Source organism: Poecilia reticulata, linkage group LG16, assembly GCF_000633615.1.
Source record: "Poecilia reticulata strain Guanapo linkage group LG16, Guppy_female_1.0+MT, whole genome shotgun sequence".
Lineage (NCBI taxonomy): Eukaryota > Metazoa > Chordata > Actinopteri > Cyprinodontiformes > Poeciliidae > Poecilia > Poecilia reticulata.
In genome coordinates, this window is record NC_024346.1 from 3267740 (window position 1) to 3295520 (window position 27781).

General features: G+C 39.4%; 1 protein-coding gene across 12 annotated transcripts in view; it reads left to right on the forward strand.

Moving 5' to 3' along the window:
• Positions 1 to 27781, forward strand: part of mef2d (myocyte enhancer factor 2d) — a 108278-nt gene that overhangs the window by 19343 nt on the left and 61154 nt on the right. For 11 of the 12 annotated variants that reach the window (XM_017309561.1, XM_017309560.1, XM_017309562.1 and 8 more), the window contains one exon: positions 18473 to 18852. In XM_017309561.1, the coding sequence (XP_017165050.1) occupies positions 18799 to 18852 (54 nt within the window). In that variant the 5' untranslated portion in view covers positions 18473 to 18798. Of the gene's footprint in view, positions 1 to 7413; positions 7658 to 18472; positions 18853 to 27781 lie in introns of those variants that run through there. The other variant, XM_008430824.2, reaches the window with a different exon arrangement.

The following is a 27781-nucleotide window of genomic DNA, read 5'->3' on the forward strand; positions in this document are numbered from 1 at the left end:
GCTGGAGGGCTTATGAACGGTCCCCTCTGCCCCACCTGTAGCCCGTCAGCTGCTGTAAGCCTGTTAAAACGTCAGCTGTTTCTGAGGAGAAGTGTCTGTGCGTGTCTGTTAGTCAAAGTCGGGGAGTTTGCAGAAATTAGGCGGGGAGGGCTGGCTCAGCGTGGCCCTCGCCGCCCAGTTGCACATCAAACGCCTTGTTGCCTCTGGGGGATTTGAGCTCCTCTTGCCTGAGCGGAGCTTTGTCACAGCCTGGTTTTGCTTTGCCTCTTTCCTGCTCATCGTAGCCCAAGTCAACAACTTGGTCATGAGAAGCAGAAAGCAGGAAACTAAGAGGTATGAAATTAAGAACAGAGATAAGGGATGCTGTTACATTCCCCACATTACAGCCTTTCTCACCAGACTTCCTACACAACAAAAAGTCCAGTGTTAATTTAACTCTTTCAGTGTTTATATAGTCCACAGTCTTCAAAGTGTTAATATCAACTCTGTGGGAGTTAACATAATTCAGAGTATAAGCCCAGTGTTGATTTAAATCCCACAGAGTTGATATTAACACTTTTTCAGTGTTTATATAGTCCACACTCTTCAGAGTTAAATTAACACTGGGCTTTTTGCTGTGTAGAAAGCTTTTTGGCTTGAATTAAACTGTAAACTTTTAATTTTAAATGATTTCCAAAATCTAGCTTTTATCCTCCAAACAGAATGCTTGGTCACGTTATGTTGCACAGTTTATTATCGTTGGATTAGTTGTCCCTTAAATCAAAACTGACCTGTTAATGCACCACAAAAAACAAAACAAAAAAACAACAGTGACTCTTTGTTTTGAGCTTAGAAGGAGTGCAGCATGTTTTAAGGCAAAAAATCCAGCGATATGCAAAATTATTGTTTATTGCACATTACTGTGCAAAATCATTTCACCTTAGAGTAGGCTTTGTTCAGCGTAGTCCTAAATCTTTGTCATTTTGGGTCTTTCTCATTATCTGCAGTCTCCATCATGTTTACTGTAAACAGTAACACATGCTGTTGCTGTAACTGTCTTCACTTTCGGACCTCCTTCGTGGTTCAGTATTCATGGATTCATCTATTAGCTCTTTTTATGGAACTTAACTAAATTATTAGTTACGTCTTGACATGCTGTTGTCTGGCATTTGAAAAGCAGCCAATCCAGGAGCCCTGTTCATTTTCTTGTTGCTGATTGGCTGTACCCCCAAGAGTGGAAATAATATAAAATGAAGAATGTTGATGTTTGCTCCTGTACTGCCAAGACAGTTTCCGCTGCGCATTTAATACATATCAAGGTTTGGTGTTTGAGCTGATAAAATAGGCAGGTATAAATTATTTAGAACTTTCTTTCCATTACATTGATGAACTTCGCATCATCTACAGTCTACAGATCCATTCAGTAAATTAGAATATTAGAAAGTCATTTTATTTCAGGAACTTTGACAAAGTGAAACATATAGATCAACTACACACAGATGGATGTTTGATTCTGTTAATTATGATGATTTTTGAAAACATGGCATTTAAAATTTGAATACTACATCAGGGCAAAAAAAAAAATACAGAAATATATCCTTATGTTTAACTCCTCTTTAGTTTGTCAATTTTCAAAAGGTTATTTTAATCTGACAAATGAGCCTCATCAGATGACGCATTCTAATTTATTGGAAATGACTGTGTGTCTATCAGGAGCCTATATCTTTATTCATTCTAAGTCATATCATTAAACTTAAGCAGCATTATTATATTGCATTGCTTCCTAATATCGTCCCTTAGTATGCAGTCTTGTGAATTGAAGAAAATGTCAAATCAGAGATTTTACCTCAGGGATTAGTCAGGTGACTCATGTCGGAATAAGAAAACCCTTCCCAATAAACCAATGTTGAGTCCATGAAATAAGTTTTCTTAAACTGATTAAAGCAAACCTGTTCACTCAGCTGGTGGTTAGATATTAATTTATGCATTAATTTACACTGATTGCTTTACTCTAATGAAATTCCCAAATCAGCATTACTAGCAACCAATAAGATTCATCACTAGAGGTTTGAGTAAGGCAGCTCTGAGAACACAGTTAATAATAAAGATGTCTCGTTGAATAGATTGGCCATTTAAGAGACAATGTTCCTCCTCCAAACCTTCCCATCTCGACTGCTCTTTGAAACTGACATTGATGTAAACTTGATTTCACACGTCGGCTCTTATTTTCCCTAGTGTAAGCCCATCTCTCTACACCCCAGACGGTCAGGTTGGCGTGGGAGTCACAGGTGTTGAGTGATTTATAGCTTTAATTTAGTTGATAGATTAAAATATGGCAAAGAAACTAGCGCAGAGCTTTAATTAGCAGAACACAGCAAGCTTCTGTTTTACTTAAACTCGCTTGGCAGGAAGACAGAAGGGCTTACAACTACATCAACACATCTGAAAGTATACAGTATACAAGACTGTATACATTGTTTGTAGAAACTGGGCTTTTGTCTGACATCGGAAGTTGTTTATTGATCTTACTGTTATTAGATGTTTGTGATAAATTAAAGAAGGAGCAGATGGAATCCAGTGTTGCAGGCCACGGCTGCAGCCTTTGTGGCGGCGTCTGATTGAAGGAGACAGTTGAAGGGAACAGGTTGCTGCGTCTGTTATGGCTCGTCTTGCTGCTCTTGACCTTTAGCCTTTAGCTGTGACAGCTCCAGGGATTGGAAGATGCCAAACATCCACTGACTCGGAGTGAGGACTTATTTCATGCAGTTTGAAGCAAGTTTGATATTGACCTTTCTAAAGACTTTGACTTTGTCAAATGTTACAGTTGAAACTTGCCTCTACTTGATATTTTCAAATGGTTTAACAGTTTATGAAAGGAAATCTGTTCTATTGCATGTTAAGCTAGAGCCTGTGCATTTAATTAACAAGGCATTTATTTTCATCTTCCATCTATCAAAAACACACAATAACACAAACTGATTCTCTCTTGTGGGGAGGATGTTGATAATTAGCGTCCTTTTCACATATTAGGAGATCAAACAGTATTTGGGAGGGAAGCCCACCTGTCATGTCCAACCAGCAGGGGCTGTCTAAGAAGTGAATATGACTCCTTTATCAGCAGCTCTTCTCTGTTCTGGTCGCCGTTCACTTACCATGGCAAACAACTTTTACTGGTGAGTGGGTGGCTTTACTAGTCACTTCTTACATTATTGCTTCAACTTTTAGCACATCAGGTTCTGTGGCATCAGGTTGACTGCTTTGTATGTTGATTAAAGCTAGCTGCTAGCATTGCTAGTATGCCAACCTGGATTCAGAGACACTTCCAGCCAAAAACAAATTCTCAGGAGTCTTTAATGTACTTGAATCTAGAAATAATCAATCCTCTTGTTCAATTTGCAAACCTTAGCAGAAAAAAAGAAGTGGTCTCGTTTTCAACATATTTTTTTTAGCTGGATTTTGCTGGTAGCTTTACTGCTGAACCTCCATCTACAAACACACTATATTCTCTGCATCCCCTCTCAGTTAGCTCAGTAAACTTGCTGCTGCCTTAGGAGCCAATCATATAGCTTCTCCTCCACTCCTGTATATTTATTATCTTATGTCATTAAAGGTCATGATTATCTTAATCTTGAACCCCAAAAAACATTGCATTGTGGTGGATGAAACCAAAACTAAATTTACATCCTGGGGCAAGAGATGCCAATGTAAAAATATTATTCTCAAATCATGTTCATAATACACACCCACTTGCCAAGTTATGAGACCCATATCTAAATGCTTATTGATACAAATAGTAAATCAGTTACAAATGGCAGAAACTCAGGGCATTTTGCTTCTACTAGATGTGGTAAAGGTCCCTTGTTTGGTTCTAAATGAGCTTCAGAAGAGGGTAAAAATAGGGATTTAATTGTTTTGTAATGTGAATATATTAGTATTAAAGGATTTGATGTGGGATTTTTCCATTGCACCTTCTCCGAGTTCTACCAGAAAATGACAAATGACAGAGGAGAATGGTCAGACTGTTTGAGATGTAAAAAAAGGAAACAGCAACTCTAACAAAAACTCATTATACCCAAAGGATGCACAATTACACCTATCGTCACACATGTCAAACCTTTGAGAAGATCATATTTCTACCCTCTTACAGTTGTTCAATTGTAACAGGGTGGTGTAATGGTGCGGGGTACATTTTCTTGGCACAGTTTGGGTCTGTTAGTAGCAACTGAGCATCATTTAACAACACAGCCTACCTGAGTGTTATTGCTGCCCATGTCCATCTGTTTATTTATTGTCCTTCCATCAGGATAATGCACCATGTCACAAAGCTCAAATTATACCAAGCTGTTTTCTTGAGCATGACGATGATTTTACTGTACTCCAGTGGCCTCCGTAGTCACCAGATATTATTTTAATGGAGCATCATTTGAGATGGGGCTGAATGGGAGATACACATCATGCATTTCCAGCTAAAAATCTGCAGTAACTGCACGAATGCCATCTTGTTGATATGACCCAAAATGTCTGTGAAATGTTTCCAACAACTTGTTGACACACTTGTTTTTTTGTGTGTAGACTTTTCAGAAACAAAAGAAGAATTGATTTGAGAAAATGGTTTACAGCTAATGATTTTCTGTGACCGACTCACAGCCGTAAATTTAGACTACAATGCGAACATTCTGGGAGTTGAGTTCAAGACCATGTTTGTTATATCAGCTAAATCTCAAATCTGTGGCTGCAGCAAACAAAAGGACCCCGTTTTCACTAATGGGCCCYGAGGACATAATGATGAATGGAAACTCAAAGCGTGACCAAAACGGCCGGGTGGAACCAACTGTGGTCTTCTCAAGTTTGTTCCTTCCATACAACAGATCTTTTAAAGATGTTGACCTTTTTAAAAGCTGCCAGTGATTTAGGCCATCTATTATGTTTTCTTCATGGCTTYTAGTGAAGTCAAAGATTTAACAATTATAAAACATGCTTTCCTTCATGTTTTTGTCTCAAATTTGTTACAATAAAAAATTCACATCTTTTTAAAATAAATTAAACTGTTGTGATGCTGCATATTCACCGTCTGCCACAGTGCTGTTTAGTTAAATAAACTGGATAAAAATGGGCTGCCAAATATGTTGATTTGCTAAAAGACTTTATGAACACTAAGTAAATCAATGAAATGTTTTTCTAAGCTGCTGTTGGGTAACTAAGCACCCCGCCGTGTTAGAAGTGTATTTTTTCTTTGAAATATTCATCTATTTAGCTTTGTTATGCTGTGAGWTTTGTCAAGAGGTTGACTTAAAATGTGGAGAATTCCTCAATAATGTAGGTCACACACAAGAGGAACACTCTCTGTGGTGCCACACCAGAGAAAAGCTTTGTCATTTTTTTTAATTTACCCCATCCTCTGGAGGAAAACAGATTTGCATAATCAGGGTATTCACTGTCAGACTTTTGAAAGCATATCATGTTTATTCTCTAACCTATTAGTTATTATGTACAAAGACAAACTACCAAATAAGCTTGTCTTTAACAAGCACTCTTGAGTTTGCTTGGCATGGCTCATCACTTAGATGGAACACCTTCGATGTGAAACTGTTGAGAAAATATAATCTCATTGCCTTTTTTCCACAACTGTTGTCGAGGATTTACACCAACACGAATGGATGTTTATCACTGCAAGAGCTGAAGCTTATGCACTCTTCTGTTTCCTTTCAACATAAATACACTTGCCTGTGGGCAAAGGAGCAGCTTCTCTTCACTGCTCTGTAGAAGAAAAGATATTCCTTGCTCAGTGTTTGTGCCTCCCCCACCTCTCCTCTGAGCCGGATCCCCACCACACGTAGCCAGCACCACACAGTCTTGGCGAATGCTTTTGTTTCTGCCAAGATGAGCAGAGGTAGCCTCATAGATCCCTATTTCAGGCTTTGGGCCAAGACCGTGTGTTGAACACGGTGGGCCCCCGGCAGTCGTGCACGCTGATGACAAATGTGGATGGCAAGCAGGGGGGAAAACCTTGAGAACGGGCAGAGAGATAAGGCCMTTTGAGAGCTCTTRTTTATTGTGGGAGCAATTTTGTCTTGAGACTTCTGACATTCTGATTGCTGAGTTTTGACGAAATGTATATTTCTTTTCCCATTCGCCGGCAGGTTTTAAACAGTCGCATCTTTCGCTTGCATTTCTCCATAYAAGTTTCTGCTTCCAGATGATGTTTGTCTCTGGAATTTTCATCCCCTGCATTAGGCTTGGCAATTACGTGCCTGCATCCCTACGTTCATTCGCTGTGTTGAGTGGAAACTCTGAGGCACAACTGTTTAGCAGACTCCTGGCCTTCCATTTCCCACACCCTTCAGGCCCCCTTAGAGACTTCAAGGTCAGGAAAGGGCTCGGGCTGAGATTCATTGCTTGGGAAGTTCTGTCTCTGTCGCAAGTGGTTGCAGAGAGCCACTCTCTCCTTTTACAGTCCTGCTTGTAGTCATCTGCCAATATTGATTCGAGTTCCGATCCGTCACGGGGACTCTTGATTTTCGCAGCTTTGGACTSTTCATCAGATGACAAATGCCTCCAGTGGATTAAGTAAGTGGAGTCGTTTTGAAATTCGGATGTTGAAAGTTCTGGCTGAGCAGCACAAGACCTTACCAGCGTGTTGAACTCTCCGACAGCTGAGCATGCAAGCCTTGTGTGTGTGTGAGTGGTTGTGTGTGTGTAAATTTTAGGGGGTCAGGTTAAAGMGAAGGGGGGGCTGGCCTTTAAAGGTCCAGTGGAACAAARGTTATGTAGGCAGCTGCCATCCTGCTGCCAGCAGCTCATGATCCAAATGGAAGATGTACTCACACATGTGCGTAAGGGATAGATTGGCGTGCAGACGAGGATCTGACACACTGAGCTGGGCGCCTGTAGTTGCTCCCGTCACTCTCAGGCCACACACATGCTCATGTGTACACAGAAAGTTCCTGTTCCTGTYCAGTCGTTTTCCCAAAACACAAAGAAATGGGGAAAAAATTTTAATATTTGTTTTSCTTTAGAACTTAAAAATACATAAACGATTTAAGCAAGTTACTGTGTGATAGTTCTACTAATTTGAGACTTCTGAAATGAAATATGACTTAAGTGTCTTAATGATATTTAATATATTTTTACCAATTGTTAAATGCAGAACTAACAAATACAAGTTTCTAAGTAAATTGGCTTAAACATTTTTAAAGAGCGTTTCAACTGGTTCCCTGTTTGCCTTCATGACACTGATGAATAGGTGACAGTTGCTGAAGGCATATTAGGACAGAGGCCGGCCTGGGAGGGGTTTACCGGTGAGACGGGAGGAGATTAATGTGCTGTGTGACTGTGATGGGTGGCGGCCAAGAGGAGGGGGGCTAACGAGAAGCAGGAACGGCACAGGATGGGGTTTTGATGGTGGCGTGGGGTGTCCGGTAAGAGGAGTAATTTGGGCCGTCCAGAGTGAGGCGTTTCACCAGCAGTTGTCACCTCAGCAGTTGGTGGGACAGTAACACATGTGCTGCTCTGACTTGGACCGATTTTTTATTTATCTTTTTCTATTTGGGACAGTGTTTCTGTGATCTTTGACTTTGAATATTTCATATTWGGACCATTAGAAAAAAACAACTATCCTCCATCCTGGAACTGGACGACCCGTGTTTCTGTTTTGTCCCAGCTGGTTCATTCTTTGACGGTAAGACAGACTCTCAGCATGTGGGTTTCACCTCGTTCTTTTCAACTGAGACAAACCGTGCCTCACCTAAATCCATGTAAACAAAACTGTTCTCTAAAATAAAAGTTTACAGTCCATGGCAGGGCTGATGCACTCTCTGCTCTTTTTCAGTTGTTTTGAAGTTCTTAGAGGCTCTTAGAAACATGTCAAGTTCTGCCTTTGCTTATCAGTCCCTYGGGGCGTCAGAGGGGTGGTGGGCTGCTGGCGCCCTTGAGGACTTTATGAGGCAGATAGTAGGGAGTTCGAGGTGACTAACTSTGTGGCCTGTTGAACATCGTCAGCAGCCGAGCTGACACCAACCCTGGCCTCAAATCCACTGAGGGAGAATCAGGAGCAGAGATCACAACCTCTTGTTGTGATTTATCGGTGAATGCTTGAGTTTCTGTGTGGCTTGTAATGTCTCACCTGTTCCTCTTTTGACCAATATTGTTATGTACCAGTAATGTTTTTGGTACTTGTTTAGCTTCGGCTGTTCTTTGAATGTTTGCACAAATGAGACAGCCTAAATATATAGACATGTGTTTTCTGTGGTCGAATGCTGATGCCACTTGAATAGATGAAAGCTGTTTAGACTTTGACACTATCAAAGAAATATGTCTTCAGAACTCTATTGGTTGTTATTTATCTTTGCATGCCAGGTTAACAATTTATTAAGCTGTACACAGGGCTACTAAATATTTCCATTAACTGTTTCACTTTATTACATAAATTTGAATATTAGACAAAGATGACCTGACTGAATATTAAATGYTGTTTTTAAAATATTATTTCATTTACAAGGATTAATAGACTAAGCCAACCTGGCCTACATAAAGGAGTAGTCACACCCTGTAACTAATAACCGGTTGTGCCACCATTGGTGGCAGYGGTTGTCATTAAGCATTTACAATAACTGGCAATGAGTCTTTCCTCTGGCTGTGGAAATATTTTAGCCAACCTTTCCTGTTGTTGTTTTACTTGAGCATATTCGAGTCTTTTCAAGCTTCAACTGCCTGTTTAAGATCATGAAGGCATCTTAGTTTGATTTAAGGCAAATTTGAAACCTTAGTTTGTGTTTTTCCTGGAGCCATTTAGAGATTGGACTTATTGATGTTTTCCAATCGTGGTACCAAATAGCCCAAGTGAGCTAGAGCTTAAGGTCACAAATGTTCTTCTCCAGGTTTGGCAACTAGAAATGCTGTGGTGTTTTTTCAGGCCACATCTTCTAAATATTCTACTTGGAAGGTAGATCAAGATGTTATTTTTGGGAATGTGAGGGAAGCCTTTGTGCTCTTATGGATCACTAGTAGCTTTGACCTTAACTGCAGCAAGTGAGACTAGCAGTTTCTTAGATGTTCTGGATTCTTTTGTGACCTGCAGGATGAGTCATTTATGTGCTCTTGGATCAATCTTGGTGGACTTGGCAGTCCTCTCACTGTGGATCTATGGAGTTTTGAAGACACAGACATGGCTTTATGGGGCTTTCCAGACTGTTTCTCTTCCAAATTCTATTCAGATCAGGATAGGATGTGTTCCCTTTCTAGGTCTTTTTGCCATACTTTCTGTTTTAGTAATCACTGTTGGGAAAGGTTGGTGAAGTTAAACTCAACTTTTGTGATTCTTTTTATTTTTTAATATTTAACATGAAGGGGTGGGGTGAGGGTGGGAATTCTTAACATATAACAAATAAAATCACCCCTTGCAATTGTAATGTTTTACTTATTTTTCTCTATTAAAGTTAGTTTGAAGATCGGAAGTATTTAAGTGTGATAAAGACGCAAAAGCTGAAGAAATCATAGTATTGTGTTCTCCATTTATGTTTGAAAGGTGAAATTTGAATTAATGCTGGCATAATATAAGGGAATAGCTTTTCTTTTCTGTCATGTATTCTTGAGCTGCCTTATTTCCTGTGTGTTTTTAAACTACTCTGTGTGGACAGACTTGTGGGTCTCCAAGCAGTTGCTAGACAGTTGTTTTGAAGCGTATCTTGACAACAAAGCCACCCTGGATGGTTCTCTTGTGGCCAGATTAAAGGATTCCTCTTTGCTGAAAGATGTCATACCTTAAAATTCAAAAAGCACATATCATGATTAAGATCTTTTTTTTTTTCCGTTTTAAAACGACAACAAAAAAAACAACAGAAAATGTTCTCATCAGAGAACGTTAGTATGTCAGAAGATGTTTGTGTGTGCACCAGAGCGGCTCCCAACATACTTGCACAGCCTGCATTTCACAACTAATGACGGATAAAGTTCAGGAAACATTTGTGGCAAACACGACAAATATGCAGGTACTGCTGTTCTGGCCAAAGCGTCAGCATTCCTCCTCCCACTCACCTGCATACATGAAAATAAACCCGATAGCACTAGATAAAAAGCTATTTTTAAAGGCGTCATTGGGTAGTCCTCGTCTTGCCTGTCTGGCTTTTGTAGAATGCGTCCAACGTGAGAGCACGTTCAGCCGGTAATCGCATACCTTTGTGCGGGTGTTCCCTATTTCATAAAGTGTCACTATTGATGTCATTGATCTTTTGTATTGACTGCGTTTCTGTTTGTCACTAGACTGTTTTTGTGCTGCTTGAGATTTACAGGTAATGGAAAAAGTTGTAGCTGAGAAAAACCGAGAAGGTGTTTGTCCTTAAAAGACAGATCACAGGGAGCAATAATGACCCAAATATTAAGTTTTAAATATAACTTCCATTTTATTTTCATGTCTGAAGCATTTTTTGATTTATAGTTCAAAGTAAATATAAAATATATGTTTTTTACTTTGATTTATTATGCATTTAGTCAGGATTCTCGGACACATACATGTATAATGTGCATCCAGAACATCTGGCTTTGAAGCATTAGTTAGGAAATGTTTGTGTCGTTAAAATATGATCTGGGCTGTAGAAAAGAGGAAGTTAAAATACAAACTCTAGGTATAAAGTAATATTTCTATTGCTTGAAGGTTCTTTGCAAATTTAGGAAAATGGATTTAAGCCACACTTGTTGTTCCAGACATTTGACCTTGACACAGTCCGTCTAAATGTGAGAACTTCCTGAAATAGTATTTTAAAAATTAATCCTAATTTCCAGTTTGCACATCTTTATATGATTCTGCTGGCTCTTAAGACAAAAACTGACTAACTGATGAATTCCCTAAATGCAATCAACTACAGGGGCAACTCAAACATTTCATTAAGGAGGTACCTCAGACATTTATATTGTTTTTAGAATTTTATATTGAAAGTACTTAAATATCTTTGGCTTTAAATGAGGTCATTTTAAGCAATAAATCTACATACTGTACCTCTGTTTACTCTAAATTACAACATGTTTGCTTTGTTTCCTTTGTTATTCCCCTCTATTGTTCCACTTTCTCCTCCAATCAGCTCACGTTTCAGGGAAGGTGTGAGGTTGAGTATGTTTTGTTGTGTTCACCTTTACCTGCATTGACTAGGCAGTTTGACCTGTCGGGTTACACCACGACTGGAGAAGTGACAACAAGTCTGAGGCCCAAAAAAAAAAAAAAATCAAATTACTTGTCAGTAACGACTGAGGAAGTATATGATCTGCCCTGTGAACCAATGTCTTCTGCATGTTTTTTCAGTCTCTGGATAAAATAAACCTTTGTGTGCACTCAAATGCAGGGGGTCTTATCAGGTGTTTCTGTTGCATTCTTGCCAGAGGCTATGAACACAAACAGTAGATTGGTGACACTAAGGGTTTTCAGTGTGTGATGGTAGGTTTGTAGGTTTTTCTTGCATTTACTTGCAGATGTTTGTGTACGTGCTGGGGGCGGGAGGCACTGAAGTATTGATATTGGGCCCAGCAGCTCTGGTGTAATTCACCAGCCGAGAGGCACAGATCTCCTTACTGCCCCTCCCATCCCATCTCATCTCAACCCTTCACCCAAACCACCATCACGGCCACCTCTGAAGTGCTGCCCTTGCAGTGCACCAGCCCACCTCTCCAAAGTCCTACCCATGATTGGTTAGAAGGAAGAGAGGGAATGAGAGATCATATTCCACTGCCAGGGTTGGCAGCAAAAATGTACGAGCATAATCACAATCCTTAGCCAGGCCTCAGATGTCAGGCCAGCAGCTTCTCTCCCTCCGTGGTTTTTCCACAATGCCTTGCCTTTGCTCCACCTGCTGGAGCTCCCACCACCGACTCAACCATAGGGTTTTGTTGTTATTGCAAACATGCCTACTTGGTGACCTAAAGCTCAAGCGTGGTGTGAACTGTGTCCAACGGCCGTCCGGGAACATGAGGCAACAGGCTGTAAATATCATACAGCTGGCGCTGGCAGAACACCCTCAAGGTTGGGCCACAAACTGAGCCTCAGTGGGTCAAATGAGGGTTTTCAGCATGCCTGCTACATAGTATAGCCCTGCACTTTAAGCTCAACCTCATGGACTGCGACTCAGTCAGCAACAAATCCATTCAGGCGTCTTTCTGTTTCTTCATCTTTTGAAAAGATAATTATTCAATATGCTTTTTGAAGGTTTTTAAAGAAAAAAAGGATATATTCATCATAACTAATAATACCGTCACCTCGTATTTCTGCTCACCCCATTTCATGTGAAGTCGCTGGGAGCTTGTGATTGCATTATTTGTCTTCTTGTGTTTTCTCTATCCTGTCAGACCTGTTTGATTGAACACTGAGTTATGAATTATTATTGGTGAAGTATTGATTCTCCCAACCTCAGACTAGTAGGAGGTAGAGATCAGTCATTTTCACTCTCTGCTGCAGAGGTCATGGTTTCAGCTGCTTCATCCAGACAATCTGCCCTCTTCTTGAAATATGAATCCCTGAACTCTAGTTGCAGATTGCCTCTGTAATATTTTTCCAGCATGGCCTGACATTTGATATGGACATTTAGCTTACATAATTTCTTTATATCTAATTCTGTGCAATGCAATCAATTATTCCAAAGTTAATTAATTTTACACTTTTCTAAGCTTGGTTTAATTGCTATATGAAGTGTATTGCACTTTAGATTGATGTTGTTTCTCTTACGGAAACAGTTGGCCTTTAGGAAAATATACTACATTACATTTTTTCAAGTTGATTGAACATTATCAATCAACTTATAACATCTTGGAAATAAATGGAACTATTCAATAAATGTATTGATTGGGAACATTTTATTACTTTGACTTGAAATGAGGCTTCAAAATATTCTCAAAAAACATGGACACTTCAATAGACAGTTTCAATTGACGCAATAAGCAGCTTTGTGAAGAAGGGAGTTTTTAACTAATTTCAGACACAGGCAGCTGTGTCTCAGTTTACATTCTGTGTGATGTCTGGATGAGAGGTTTTAAGACACTAAAGTTATGTTTTATGATAAATAAAACTTAAGCAATTTGATTTTGGATCTACATAAGAGTGATGCGCCAATCAAGTGGCCATTATGCCCTTAATTGTCTTGGACTGGTTAATTTTGCAGTCCATTAAATTAATTAAATGTGAATATCTCACTCATTTCAATCTACAAACATATTGACTGAGAGTTTAACTTTGAGTTTTTTAAGCCTAAATTAGATCTTTATTTATCTTGCGATCTCTAGATTGATTTTATTTATTGATTATTTTTTAAAACCTCGTTTCTGAGCTCAATTGGTAGAACACAAGCACATGAGGAACGAATTTCAGATAACTCCCCAGACCCTGACGGTTGTTTCCATTAAGCAGTAAAGAACCAGATTTATAAGTGTGGTTAGAAACTGAGATTGAGTTCCATGCAGTGTGCATTAAAGGTGGTGCCAGATGTGGTGTGCTCGGGCAGATGTTGGTTATCAATGCTGAGCTTAAAGAAAACATGAGATTTCCTTCTCACTGGTTCCCTGTTGTGGCAGCGCCGCCTTCACCAGCACCTTTCTTCCTCTCAAATACCAGGCCGCTGTTATCTCTGTGCTCCAGGCTGCTCCAATAACACTTAACACAGTCTGGGCAGCCAAGGATGGACATCAGGAAGCTCCACATACACCTAAACACACACACACACACACACATAACAGGATAGATAGCAGGGTCGGGATTAACCACATTACTGAGCGATCCAATTTTAACCAGTTATTAAATGGAAACACCAATAACACAACTTTTTAATAGGGTAGTCTGACTTTTATCAGTCAAAACCAATTTCTGTTTTTTCTCAGGGCAGACCAATTCTAAATGTAGCTCTTAAGGACTTTGGCACATTCAAACTACTTTGGATAAACTTTTTTTGATTCAGCAGTTGAGTCGAAGAAGCACTGAGCATAAAGAAGACGATATGTTGTGGTTCCTTGATCGAGTTGGTAGAGTTTTAAATCCACCAGAAAATTAAGAGACTACAAGATTATTAGAGCTTTCCTAAACTTGTGCATCAAAGTGCTTTAAAAAAAATGTGGTATGTTGATGCACTTTTGGCCAAAAAAGAGAATTATTTTAGTTATTGGTGCAGTTATTGATTACCAATCACTATTCAGAAGGGTTGCGATAGGAGTGGTAGGTCCATCACACATGATGACTTTACCAAATTGACAAAAAAATAAAATAAAATAGTCTCTTTTTCTAAAAATCACATACTTCAGGATTAAAACAGTTCAGAGAACATTAAATGCAAACTGTTTTGGTAAAGTTACTATGATATATTTTAGAAATACAAAGTAACTATGAGGTGTTTCCAGTGGTGGACTGAGAAAATCCTTCACAAAGCAAAACCAGAGTGCACTAAAAACATTTTTAGTTAAAAATGTAACTTTTTGTTATCCCTCATTACTTTCTTCAGTATGTTACCATTTCATGTCCTTGAGGGCTTACATACAGAGCTTCATCGTCAGCTGATTACATCACATCTTGCCCTTCTGTGCAGGCCAACAGAATGCTGCACTGACGCAGAGCGCGTCTAGCCCAAACACCCTGTTCTCCCCTGCTGTATTTAGTAGTTTAGTTTATGTGTGTGTTTGTGTGTGTGTCATGACTCAATCACAGCTCTGTGCTCCTTCTCTGCAGCTCCTGACACATTCAGCCCTCAGCAGAAACATCTGAGGCGATGTATCGGTAATATCGAGGGCAGCTTCAGCCTGCAGGACATCCAGGCAGGTTGTCAAAGGGAAGGTCACTAGTTCACAAACTGTGACTGGTTGGGAAAAATCTGGCTGACGTGCCCTTTGGCAAATCACTTAACCCCTGATCGGCCCATCGCCACAACAGATTTTCTTTATCTGTTGGAGAAGACTGGTTGAACTGGGACCCTTTCAGATGCAGAACTGCATGGGTTGAAGCACGTTGTTGCATTGTATATAAACTTTTAAAATTATATCATTTCCCTTTATTTCACTTTTTGATAGAATGTTACATCACACCATTGTCTTAACTCAGGAGCTTCTGTAGAGCCGCTGTAATACAGTCTGCTACAGGAGATCCTTTGTCCCCACAGCCGTCATCATCTGCAGACCCATTCAATGAATTAGAATGTTAGTGAAAAGTCTATTTATTTTAGGAACTTTGTCAGTGAATAAAACACATTATATAGATTAAATACATACATGTATGTATACGTTTGAAAGCCTTTATTTCTGTTATAATGATTTTCCACTTACAGCTCATGAAATCAATAGAAAACATTTCTAATACAAAAATATAGCTTTAATTAAAACTATGTTTAATACACTTAGAGGTTGTCAAATTTCAAAAGGTACTTTTAATCTGACAAATGGGCTTAATCGAAGCACATGGTCTAATTTTATCAATATGACAAAATGTATCAAAATTACAGGTAATGTCCCTCTGCGATTAATATTTTTTATTTTTAACTGAATTGCAATTTCAATAGTATTTTTTGCAATTAGAACAAGCGCAGGTTGTATGTGACATTTTATCCACATCAATTTTTATTTCCAGAATTGAATAAAAAACAGGAAATTGTTCAGGTCATGTCTCGGTTCTCTGCCGTCTCCAACAAGAGGTTTCTCTCTTGAATTTTTCCCCACTTCATTTCCCTTTTCAGTGGTGAGAAAAGAACAGTTTTCTGAAACTTCTCATTATTTGACTGCATAGACTGATTACCTTTACAGAATACCTAGTCTACTTCATATTTACCTTGTAAGTAGCCGATACCAAAACATCATGCGAGAATTAAGCTAAATGCCTCGAGTGCCTCCAGTGTTTGAGAACCAAAGCTGTAACACATTTGGGTGTTCCCCAGGGTTCTAATCTAGGCCTATTGTAGGCTCCTAATTATCAGCATTTATCTTTTCCCTGTCCAAAGCCTTTCTGCTGTTCCTGCAGCGAGGCAGCAGACACACTCCAGGCTCTCTGCTTCCCATGTGAGAGCAAAGACTCTGCCTGACATCAGACATGGGAAGCGAAAAGCAGCAGCAGCGTGAAGGGTAAAAGGTCGAAACTTGACCACCCCAGGCAGATAAAGCAGCCTTTTCATGTGTGATCGGCCCGCCGCCTGAAGACAAATCCCTCAGTTCGCTGCCTTTGAACTTCACGGCAAACGGAGCGAGTCCCTCACCCGCACGGCCGCTAACAAGCGCCGCGAGAGACTCTGAACTCACCTTGTTATTATTTTGCTCGAATATGTGTCCATTTTTACCCCTCTTTCATTTGACGCTGAATTAAATAAAATGGATGACCCACATGTTGGAAACGTTTGTTCTTTTTGGAGGGACACTAACAAGGAGATCCAGGTAGAAATCATTAACCTCAGCAGAACTCTTCCGAGTCTGAGCCAATCAAAAGGCACAAGATGAACAGAAGGGTAAAATATTCATCTCCTGCAGCTCACTGTAGATGTTCCTTCGGTTCTCCTTCGAAGTTGGTCTGATACAGCAATCATAACACTCATAACACCTTCTTCCCGCTTCCCTCCACTCTTTACCATCAGTGCATAATTCATAAACATCTTATCTAAGCCAAGCCGATTGCCTTCTCTCTAAATGAGCACGCAGCGCGGCGCCCACAGCTTCACAAAAGGAATGTCAGTCTCATGACAGACAGTTTCGAGTTCTTTGTTTCAGGAGAATGGATGTAAATAGAGGGCGTTCTTCTACTGCAGCTCCCCCAGGTAGAGGCAGAGCAAACAACGCCGAGGAGCCGCTGTTGTGTCTGCTCGCTGCTTTCCAGAGGCTTCAGCTGTGCCATGCTGCCACTTGGCTGTGTGCGTGTGCGTGCGTGTGTGTGTGTGTGTGTGTGTGTGTGTGAGTGTGAGAGAGTGTATAAACAGTCTGTATGCATATATAGATTGCTATATTTAAATCTGAACTACAAATAGTAGTAACAGGGCCTGAAACAGTCTATGCTTCTGTTGCCGTTTGTGGGTCTCTGCTGTCTCATTCATTCAAGAGTGGGCATGAATTCTCATAAACACTTTGGGCTTTTTCATTGCTTTATGCTTCTGATCATTAGACTTTATAATGTGCTCTGTTTTCAATCTGCCACCACAGTACATCTCAGAACAACCATATTTCATGGTTATTTAGATGGTTGCATAGATTAGACAGATATTTTTCTCTGTTGTTTTTTTCTCTCTGGAATTAGGTCAGTGTTCATTTTAGTTAATAAAGCATAATGCTGTTTCATTAGTCGACATATTTATGAAATGCATGGTTGGAAAAATGCCCACTCATTTTACTTTGCAGACTTACAATTTCTCCGCTCTGAGGTTTTATTTATTTTTAAAACAATGCGACAGAGATGTTTGTATACCATACACACTGGATGAGTTTTAGAAAAGTTTTCTTTCACATGAACCCGCTGAAAAATACTCTTGACATTTATTTTAAGTATGCCAAACCAGGGGGCAACGTAGCGCAAAGTTAAAACCAATCACATTACTTGAAAACAACCACGACTTCCTGTTAGGAATTAAACACGGGAACAGAAGGTTGATTTGAATGGGCAGATATAGGTTGTACTACTTTTAAATAATGTATTGGAGTATAAAATTATTAAAACAAGACATTATCCATTGGGAATCATGTCAAAGCAAGTATGTGGATGTATTGGAGCATTATTTGTCGCAGACTACAATGCGAGAGACTTTAAATCTTTGTTTTCCAATGTACACACAAACAAAAATACTGAGTTCAAATTTTTTTTATTTTTTTATTTTTTTAATTTCCACTTTGGTTGGAGTTTTTTTTAGAAATAATTTTTAGTGATTCAAAATAAGTTTTTGTGTGGATTAAAGGCCAAAACGTATTAAAACGTTTCAGTTTTCTCAAATATTTGGCTACGTGTCAGGGTGATTTTTCAGAAAAAAAAAGTCTGACGTATTGGAGAGAAGAACCTCCATCCATTCAGGATCTGCAGCCATCCTGATGCAGAACGTTACACGGTTTTCTGTAGAGAAATTATGATCCAACAAGGCGGTGTTTAGAAAACAGGAAATGTGAAGCATCCACAGACTCTTTTGTTGTGGCTCTGATCGGGGAATCACATTTGGCGTGTCAGGCGACCCAGGCTGGGCAGCCGGTAGCCGTGGGCGACCAGCAGATCAGTGATGTGGCGGTGATGCCTCTAATGAAGCTGACACAGCACAGCCTCCCTCCTCGCAGACCCCCAAGCGCTTCGTGCTCTGCATGAAGCACCACAACAGATCCACCCCAGTCTACCCTCCAATTCAACCAAATCTTCCTCTGATCTGATGTTTTCTCAAATGTGTTGTTGCGTCATTTATTATATGTTGCGTTAAGGCAAAGTGAGGGCTTGTAGTAGCCGAATTGGGTCACAACATACAAACACAGCCTCTATCTGCCCTTTTGCGTCTCCCTCCCTCAGTCTGATGAATGCCTTTATGTTGTTTTCCAGGAGCTGCCCAGCTGAGGTGAAGGGGAGGGCAGAAGATCCCAGCGGAGTGTTCATGACCTGCCCGCAGAAACAAGACCATGATCTGAGGACGGTGCTGGATACATAGAACCCCATCTTCCTCTCCTCCTTGTCCCTCTTTTTTTGTTTTTCAGTTTTTTTTTCAGTCTGAACTGAAAAGCCTCTCTGCTCAGGTGCTTTAGACAGTCAGGGTTAACAAAAAGGTCAAAGCAAGTAAGCGTCTACAGAGGAGGAACTACATCTACAGCCATCTGTGACCTCACTCATTTCCATATCCTCCCTCCTCCTCCCATCGCAACGCCAGAACCATGGGGAGGAAAAAGATCCAGATTCAGAGGATCACTGATGAACGCAACAGACAGGTTAGTGATGATGAAATGAGCCGGTGTTCAAATTCTAACCAAACTGCTTGCTTATATCTTAACTGATGCAGTCAAGACAAGATGCAGTGCAGTTTGCCTTTCAGTCCTACAATCCAGCCTTTAGAGAAACCATTAACACCAAATTGCTCCTTATTGGTGTTTATGGACGGGGAAAAAAATCAAGTCTTGCTGGAGAAAAGTCATCTGGCAGATGGATGCATGTACTGCTTACTGCAGCTAAACACACACAACTGAAGTTCATTTTCTTTATTTAAGAAAATGCAGTTGATGTAATTATCTCGCTCCCTTTAATCTTATTCCCGTGAATCTGTTTGCAATTTAAAAAGTTTGAAACCACTCCTAAATTAACACATATGGTGCCTTGTAAATTTATTCACACCCTTTAATTTTTTTTAGTCATTTGATATGGCCAGAAACATTTACTGACATTTTACATGTCAGAGCAACACAAAGTAGTGCCTAGCTGTGAAGTAGAAGGGAAATCTGCAAATCCTGAACTGGAAATTGGTTGGGCTCCACTGTACTTATATTCAGTTGGTAAAACATAAAGATTGAGCCCAAATCTGCCAGGATTGTGAATAGTTTGTGGTTTAATTGTGGCTACATTTCTAGAAGTCTGTGTAATAATCTGTTTCAATGCTTTTCAAGACTGCATACAAACAATACACAAAGCACAGCATAAAAACACACAAAGTACTGTAGTTTCCAGTCTTAAAGTTGCTCCAGAATATAAGTCGGATTTATTTAGAAATTGCTGTGAGGGGATCTAGTCCATATTAGTGAAAGGTTCTGTTGAGATGTTGTGTTCAGTTGCCTTTTTTTTTATCAAACTGATGGAAACTGTTTACTTTGGCTTGGAATTCTGCTCGCAGTTTCTGACACACTGATGTGCTAAATCAGGGGGAGTCAGGAACGGAACGGCTCGGCTCCGCCGGTGTTCTGACGATCTGCGCTATCTCATCTGATTTTAATACTGCAGACAGTAAAGTGCGCTGCAGAGTGGTAATGGAGAAGCGTTTATGCCAAAAAAGCCCCATGTAAAGTCGTATGTTCGCCTACCTGCACCACCCCTAAGCCTTGCAGCACATTATTAAACAATTAGCCTGCATTCAACTTTCCTCGCATCTGTGGACAGTAATGTTTGCATCCTTGATTCATGTGCGTCAGTATGAATTAACATTTAACATATCAGTTAAAAAATACATCATGAAGTCATAAGTTGCTGGACCAGCCAGACGGGAGAGAAAAACAGACTTCAATCCAGAAATTACAGAACTGTAATTGCAGTGGTTTCACAGCTTATGGCATGATTTACTAAAGATGTTGTAATCTACAGGCTGATGCCTGGAAACTGGTTGGTGTTCATATCGATCGGCTGCATCCAGTAACCAGCGGATCACTTTCAGATAAATCTAACACAGAGCAGATCACATTACCTCCTCTGAACCTCAGCTTTCTAAACTACACTGTAGCATCACAGATGACGGTGGGTCATATGACTCTGCAGACATGTTTAGTAGGACTCCTTGCATACACCTTTTGATGCAGCTGCCTACCTCTTCACCTCATCTTGCACCCACCAAAAACAACAGAAATCATCAAAAAGCATAAAATTGCCCCAGTGCCTCGTTACATCAGTGGCATTGTCAGAGAAGATGAAAGGGTAAATGATCCATCTAAAATGAGTCAACTGGTAAATGGGCTTTGCTCCATTGAGCAGATTGAGTAATGGATTTGACGTGCCCACCTTTGAAACCAGAGAGAGAGGAAGGGAATGAATAAAAAATGGAGAGAGAAAGAGAGCGATTTAGATTTTAAAGTCAATGCAAGGTTTAGAATATGAATCAAGTTAATATTTTTAAAAAAGAGGGAGAAGAGCTTCTGTAACCAATTTCTCTTGAAGGATGTTGGTTTGTTTCTCGCATATGGAAGAAATGGGTAATAAAGTTAGCATTTGTATCACATAGTGACTTGTTTGTCAGTAATTGCATGCCCTGTGTGGTAATGTATGATCATGGCAATAAAGAGCAGAAAATAAGGCTGAACTGAGCCAAAACCATACTTGCATTTCACAGCTTTATTTCTGTTTATCTGATGTTTTTCACCCACAGTGACCTAAACAGCTGAACAGGATTTTATTCTGTCGTTGACATTTAGTTGGTGAAGTGAAACATAGTGCAAAGCTGCTAAAGAAAGGAGTATTTTTATATCCCGTCTCCGTGTTGCTTCATCTAATGAACAGCGCAGCTTCTGAAAGGAAATCAAATGAATTTTTTGGAGAACATGCAGCCCGTCACCCTCCTACATGTTGATTCGGAGATGCTGCCATAAGCTCCACAAAATAAACAGCATTCAGAGTGTGGGCCCCAGCTGGAAACATGACAGCATCTCAAATACCACGTTTCTTATTATGACAAAGACAGAAGCGAGAACAGAGAACAGAACTGGTAACGTTCAAATCCCCTGATAGATTTTTTATTTTCAGATTTTTGGATGCAATTTCGGATCAAAAAGTGGACTTTTAGTTTCCATTGTGACACATTTTAACAAGAAAACCTAAGTGAAAAAATCTCCTACATCGTTTATCCATGAGGCTGATAACGAACGCCAAAATGTACATTAAATCTGTGTGCAATGAGATATTTAACATGGAAAAAAACAGATGATCTTTTGGGTAAATTAGGACAGATTTACTAAAGAGCAAATTAGAATGCATCTTCAATCCAGAGAAATGGGATTGATTAGCTCTGGCACCAACTTAATACCATTTGGATCTATGCACAAATGTAGCGAGATCATCTCAGTAACAACCAAAGCAATCTTGCAAGAACAGCACCAATTAGTATGGGGTTGCAGAACAGCCAGACCTCATGGTAATCGTGTAGGTAATTTAAGGATAAGAGATGCTTATTTGTTGTAATATGACAACTATAATGGGCTGTAGGTCCAAAGGTTACCGTGTATTCTACTTATTAAGTTGCTTGAAAATGTTGCGGACTGGAATGTGTTCTTCTTCTCTGTCTTGATGGCAGATACGTTTATTTGACCGTCTACCCTTTCTAGCTCGTAAATAAGATGGTGGATTTTAATTTAGAAGCCTAATAGTCAGGAAAAGCAAAAATAAATAAATAAATAAACGTCCTAACATGTCTGTTGTGTTAGAACTATCCAAAAGTATTTATATGTGATCCATGTAGCCTGGAAGAATTGCAGGGAATTTGACTGGAACTGACATTCACTCTCCAGGATGACAAGAACCCGAGGGCTACATTAGAATAATTTAGTTTAAAGGATACCCATGTGTTGGAGTGGTTCAGTCAAAGTCCAGACCTAAATCCAGCACAAACATTCACCTTCCAGTCTAACTGAACTGAAGTTATTTTGCAAAGAGGAATGGACAAAGTTGCCAATCCTTATATGTCAAAAGATGTTGACATCAAACCCCAAATTATTGATTCAAATACACTCCATTTTTTATCTTCCATTATCTTTCCACTTGTTCTGATTTAGTGTTGTCTATCAAATAAAATCCAAGGTTTTGGTTCAATTATTATAAAATGTATATTTGTACATATTGGTAAAATGCAAATGTTTAAGTATATGAATACTTGTACAAGTTACTGTGCATTCAGGCAATAATTTAAAGAGAATCTTAAAATGTAATCTAAAATACAAAAAAAAAAAAAAAAGACTTGCTAGAACTTTACTGTGAAAAGGTCAACATCTTAGTATTTTGTGAACCTCTAGTGAAATGTATTAGGAAAATGAAACTGTCTGTGGTCAAACGCATCAGGTTATTTAAACAGTTCAGACCAAATCCTGTGAACTGTGAGCGAGCAAACAAAAAAACGGGGTTTTGGCTGCCGGAAAGAGCGAGGAGAGGTTGTGGTTGTCTGTGGTGGTTTCCTCATCCATCTGCCACACAGCCACAGACCTCGCCAAGACACACAAACTCCGACGTGCGCGCACACACRCASMCACACACACACACACACACACACACACACACACACACACACACACACACACACACACATCAAACCTCTACCTCCCTTTCTCTCGTCTCTTTTCTCACTATTGATGTCTTATTCTTCAGTTGCTATTGGTTACCTCGCTATTCTGCTCTTAATGTCAATTACCTCCAGCTTGTTTAGTCTTTGTGGTGAACATCAGGAGTGAAGATTAGGCCCAAAGTCACTACCATCCTGCCCACTTTCCTCTAGAAGAAAAAGTGAACAGAGAAACAAGGACTTTTGCTGGGATGTTGTGACTAATTTTGTTTGTTTTCCATGCTGGTGGGTGACCTTATAATTTGTTAGGGGAGCAGTTGTTGTTTGTGGCGGCTTGTCTCTTCATCACCAGCCATTCTTGTCAGCCTGCAGAGCCGTAATTTCCTTCGTTTCCAGCTTCGCCACATAATTTATCTACTCCTTCTGTGTAAGAGCGAGCGAGAGAGAGAGAAAGGAAGAGGAAAGGGGGGGCATATGTAGATGGGTAGAAAGATAAAGATGACACAGTGGGGGGGCGAGAGAGGTAAGATGATGGTAGCAATGTGTGATGAGGTGGGAAATGAGTGGGGCAGACGGGAGGAGGGAGTCGGTTGCCCGTGGATACGACCCCGATATAATTTGATTTGTGGCAGCAGGAAGCAATGAGTGAGCTAACACGAAAAGGAGGGTGGGTGGGGGGTGCAGAGGATGTGGAAAATACTGACAGAGGAGAGGAAGAGAAAACGAGGGCGAGGAAATAAGAGGAGCAAAAGAGACGAGCGGCTTAAACATGTCAGGTGCTGAAGCAGGAAGGAGCACGAGACGGAGGGATGGAGGGATCACACGGGGAGGAAGATGGAGAGACTGAAGGTCTCACATGGCTTTTCTCATCCTCAGTGATCATATCTTGTTTGCACTTTTCTTCTTTCTCTCCATATTCAATTAAATTCAATTACAGTTTCAGTTCAGAACTATTATTCCAGGATAGCAGTATGCAGTGTGTGTCGGTGCAGGCAGACTGATATCACCATAGTGTGTTCATTCAGTGCTGTAACTGGTGCAGTGGAAGAAAGGACCTCACTGGCCTTGGAGTCTATTGGTGATGGCAAACGTCAGAATGATAACTATTTAATAGCCGTTTCTCTCATTGTTAAAGCTGCTACACAAACACAGTGACACGTCACGCATTCATGCTTCTTGAATAAGTACTTTGGCTTCGGATCAGACTCTTAAAGATCTGTTGTTAAGGCCTTCTTTAAGAGAAGGAGGAACTTTCACTGTTGGAAACTAAAGAACACAAAATAATTGCAAAATGGAAGTAAGAGAAGGATTTTTTTTATCTTGTTAAAACTATTACAAAAGGCATGACAACACTTTCTACTAAAGGCCACAGAAACATCCATCCAAGGCCAAGATTCAAACCACAACCTTCTAGTTGTAATGCGACAGTTCTCCAGAGAAATATGCATTTTCATAATGAATCTAATGATATTGTTACCTAACTGAAAATCTGCTCTTAGTTTATCTAAAGCCATTTATTTATTAACCGCCTCCTCCCACTTTTTTGTACTTAAATTTAGGTAATAGTTAACTAACTACAAATGAAGGAATCATTATTAATCACTAATAATGAGGCTTTTAAACTGAAAAGGTCAAGAATTTCAAGAGACAGGAATTAATTGATGATGAAAAGGATTTCCTAACAAGGTTTATTTGCTCATTAGTAATTAATAGTTAATCTAACATGAACCAACTAACCATTTACTATTATCCAAAATGCTAACTAATTGTGAAATTGTTTTCCTAACATGTTCACCAAATGAACCCTTGTAAATTCATGGCTCAGTATTTGCAGATTTTTCTGTTGAATATGACGTTAAAATTTCTTTTTTAAAATTGACGCGTTCAGTTTCCTTTTTAGAGCAACTCCTAAAATATTTGAAAGAAAATGCAGCTGTGCTATTGGCTGGCTTTTTGCAAAGCAGCCAATCCAGGAGCACCATTCTTTTCTATGGCGCGGATAATGAACCCAAAGGGTGGAGATGATGGATGTTAGTATTTTTTAACGATGAAGCATCAAAAGGTTCACTTGATTAACAGTAAGTACTGATTGAAAGAGAATATTATAATAATTATATTTTTACCCCAAATTATTCAGAATGAAATGGCCACCGTGTCATGGACAGATTGTTGAAGAATTAATATAAAATTGTAAGTTATAAAAAAAAATTCCTGGAAATAGCTTCCCTGGTACAAAAACTAGAGATTTATGTTACATTTGGTTCCCAGAAAACAAATGTTTCAAGTCCAACTTGTTAACCTCCTGCTTTTCAGGTCATAACCTCAGAAAAGAGACGTCACAACTTGTTTTTAACTTTTATGTCTGACGGAAAATATTATGTCACCTGTGGGTGTGGCCTGAACACGCTGCGTCTTTAAAAACTTCCCAGTCCTGTTTTACTCCATCTGTGGACAGATTTTACTTTCACTCCGATTTCCCTCACATCAAACAGCATAAAACTGTAGCTGTACCTGAAGCCTTTTTCCCTCTTGCTAATCTTTTTACTCAGTGTGTTTGTTTTTGTGCAATCCTGCGTGTTTAATCCAAACAAAGCCAAATCTCCCCGGATTGTAAATACCAGTTGGTTAAAGCAGAGAAGCGCTTCCAAAGCCAATCAGCAGACAACAAGGGACCCTGTGCTTCAGCAACACTTCCAGTTCTGTTCGGCATGTTCACAACTGAGGGGGCTTGTGGAAGAGAAAGTCTGTGTGTGTGTGTGTGTGTGTGTGTGTGTGTGTGTGTCTGCCTGCTTGAAAGAGAGGAATAATGTGTGACAGAAGGAGAGTGTGGAAAAGAAGGCATGAGAGCATGTGTGACATAGAAAGAGAGCATGGAAAAGAGCATAACAAAGTGTGAAAATGACGGGGAGGGTGAATGTGACGGGAAGTGAAAGCCACTGTGTGTGCAAGTAAAAACTGAGGATTTGAAAAAAAGAGCCTGTCTTTCCCAGTAATTAAATGTCTCAATCCTGTACATTTTCCACACTGTGTGCCTGCATAGTGATGAAACAGTAGTTGGAGTCTTGATTATTGTTTTAGTGAAGATGAACTCTTTCGAGCAGCTCTGGTTTAAGATGATATGAATATCAGCCTCAGGGTAAAAACTCAGCATTTTGGATAAAAAGCATTTTTTTTTTGTATTTTGGCCAAAACAGAGGGATGCCTTGAGGTCATACAACTGAAACGTATTACTACTCACAGATCCATGATCAGGCCTAAAAATGCCTTGGATGGATAGTAGCCATTGCTGGCATTCCGTCTGTCTGTCTGACCACCTTGGCATCAGGTTTTCAGTTTTTCTCATTACATGTCAACGTTGATGTGATACCATGACATAATTGTATTTACTATGTCCCTTATTGTTTTAGCGTAAAAACATGATGTAAAATCTATTTTTTTTGTCCTCACACCTAAAACATTCCCCCTGGAGACAAAGACCAATAAACCACTAGGATGACTTCAAAGACCTTTTTTAAGATGCCACATTTGGATCATTTAAAATATTTTCCCACACATTCAGTTTTAATAAAACTTAGTTTTATCCTTTTTAGACTATTGTTGTTACATTTTGACAGTTTGTTGCCTCAAACTGTCAAAATGGTGGTATGTGTATCCCACCAACGAGGGTTAATGTTGATTCTACACATACAAAGGAAACATTTTACTATTGTCTAACTCAATTATGCTTAATCCCTCCATTTTGGAAACTAAATACCAAAAGCTGTCTATTCCATGTGTTATATTCACATTAACAAGTTCTTGGTAATTTAGCATCTTTTGTCTGCAAAAACACGTTTTTTTATATTACTGCTAAAAAAATCTTAAGGGTTCAAATATTTCATAACCTCACACTTATTGCCACACTTACCTGTCCTCAAAATATATTTCACATATTTAAAGACTAAATATTTTTAAAGAAAATTCAACCTTATTTGGTAACATTTATTTTACAATGAAAATAAGCCCACATTAAGAATTGTTTTTAAAGAATGTGAGAGCTTGACAACTTCTCAAAATAGGAAAGACATGAAAAGGGTACTTGACATCCAAGTAGAGCAGTTGTGTGGGTTGATATTAAAACTGTAAGTCAGGCCACGGATAAAAAAAGTGTCTCACTGAAACATCCTCACTAAGAGTAGTCATTTATTTATTAATTTATTTTTCATTTTTTGAACATCTGAAACTGTAAAAAGCAGACTGGACGAGGATCAGTGTTTATTTTGCCCCCCTGCAGAGTGAAGAGGATGGTGGGGGAGGTAAAATAATAAATATTCCTCAAGCTCACTGCTGGAGATCTACAGCAAAGAGGAACATTTTATGCTGATTATTATGGATAGTGGAGAATCTCTGATTTTGTGGGCCAGTTGTGGCTTTTTTCACTAAGGTCCTAAACACTTTGTGAAGTGTATCATCACATCTTCAAAATACTATTAAAAATAACAATCTGGAAGCTTAAAATTAAAACAAGTTTTATTATTAGGTTTTAATGATGTATTGATCCATGAACATCTGACCAAATCAGCTCAGAGATGGTTCCACAGAAGACAGAATTAACTTTCTTCCAGTATCACCTCAGTGCCTTGAGGCAGTAAAAACGGTCAATGTGGAGAGTTCTGGCACTTACTGGCCAACAACAACAAGAAACTAAACCAGAAGGTTCTGAGCTACAGCTTAATTTTCCTTTGCAACAATGAGCCAGTATGGAACAGTTTAAGATCTTACTGCACTGACCGTTCTTCTGTAACTGCACCAAGAGCTTTTAGGTGGTTTCACTGATTAATTGGGCCAAGTGGACCTTTTAAGGAAAACCAGAAAGAAATTAAATGTTTGATTTAGGGTCGTTATATTTTATTTGGTTT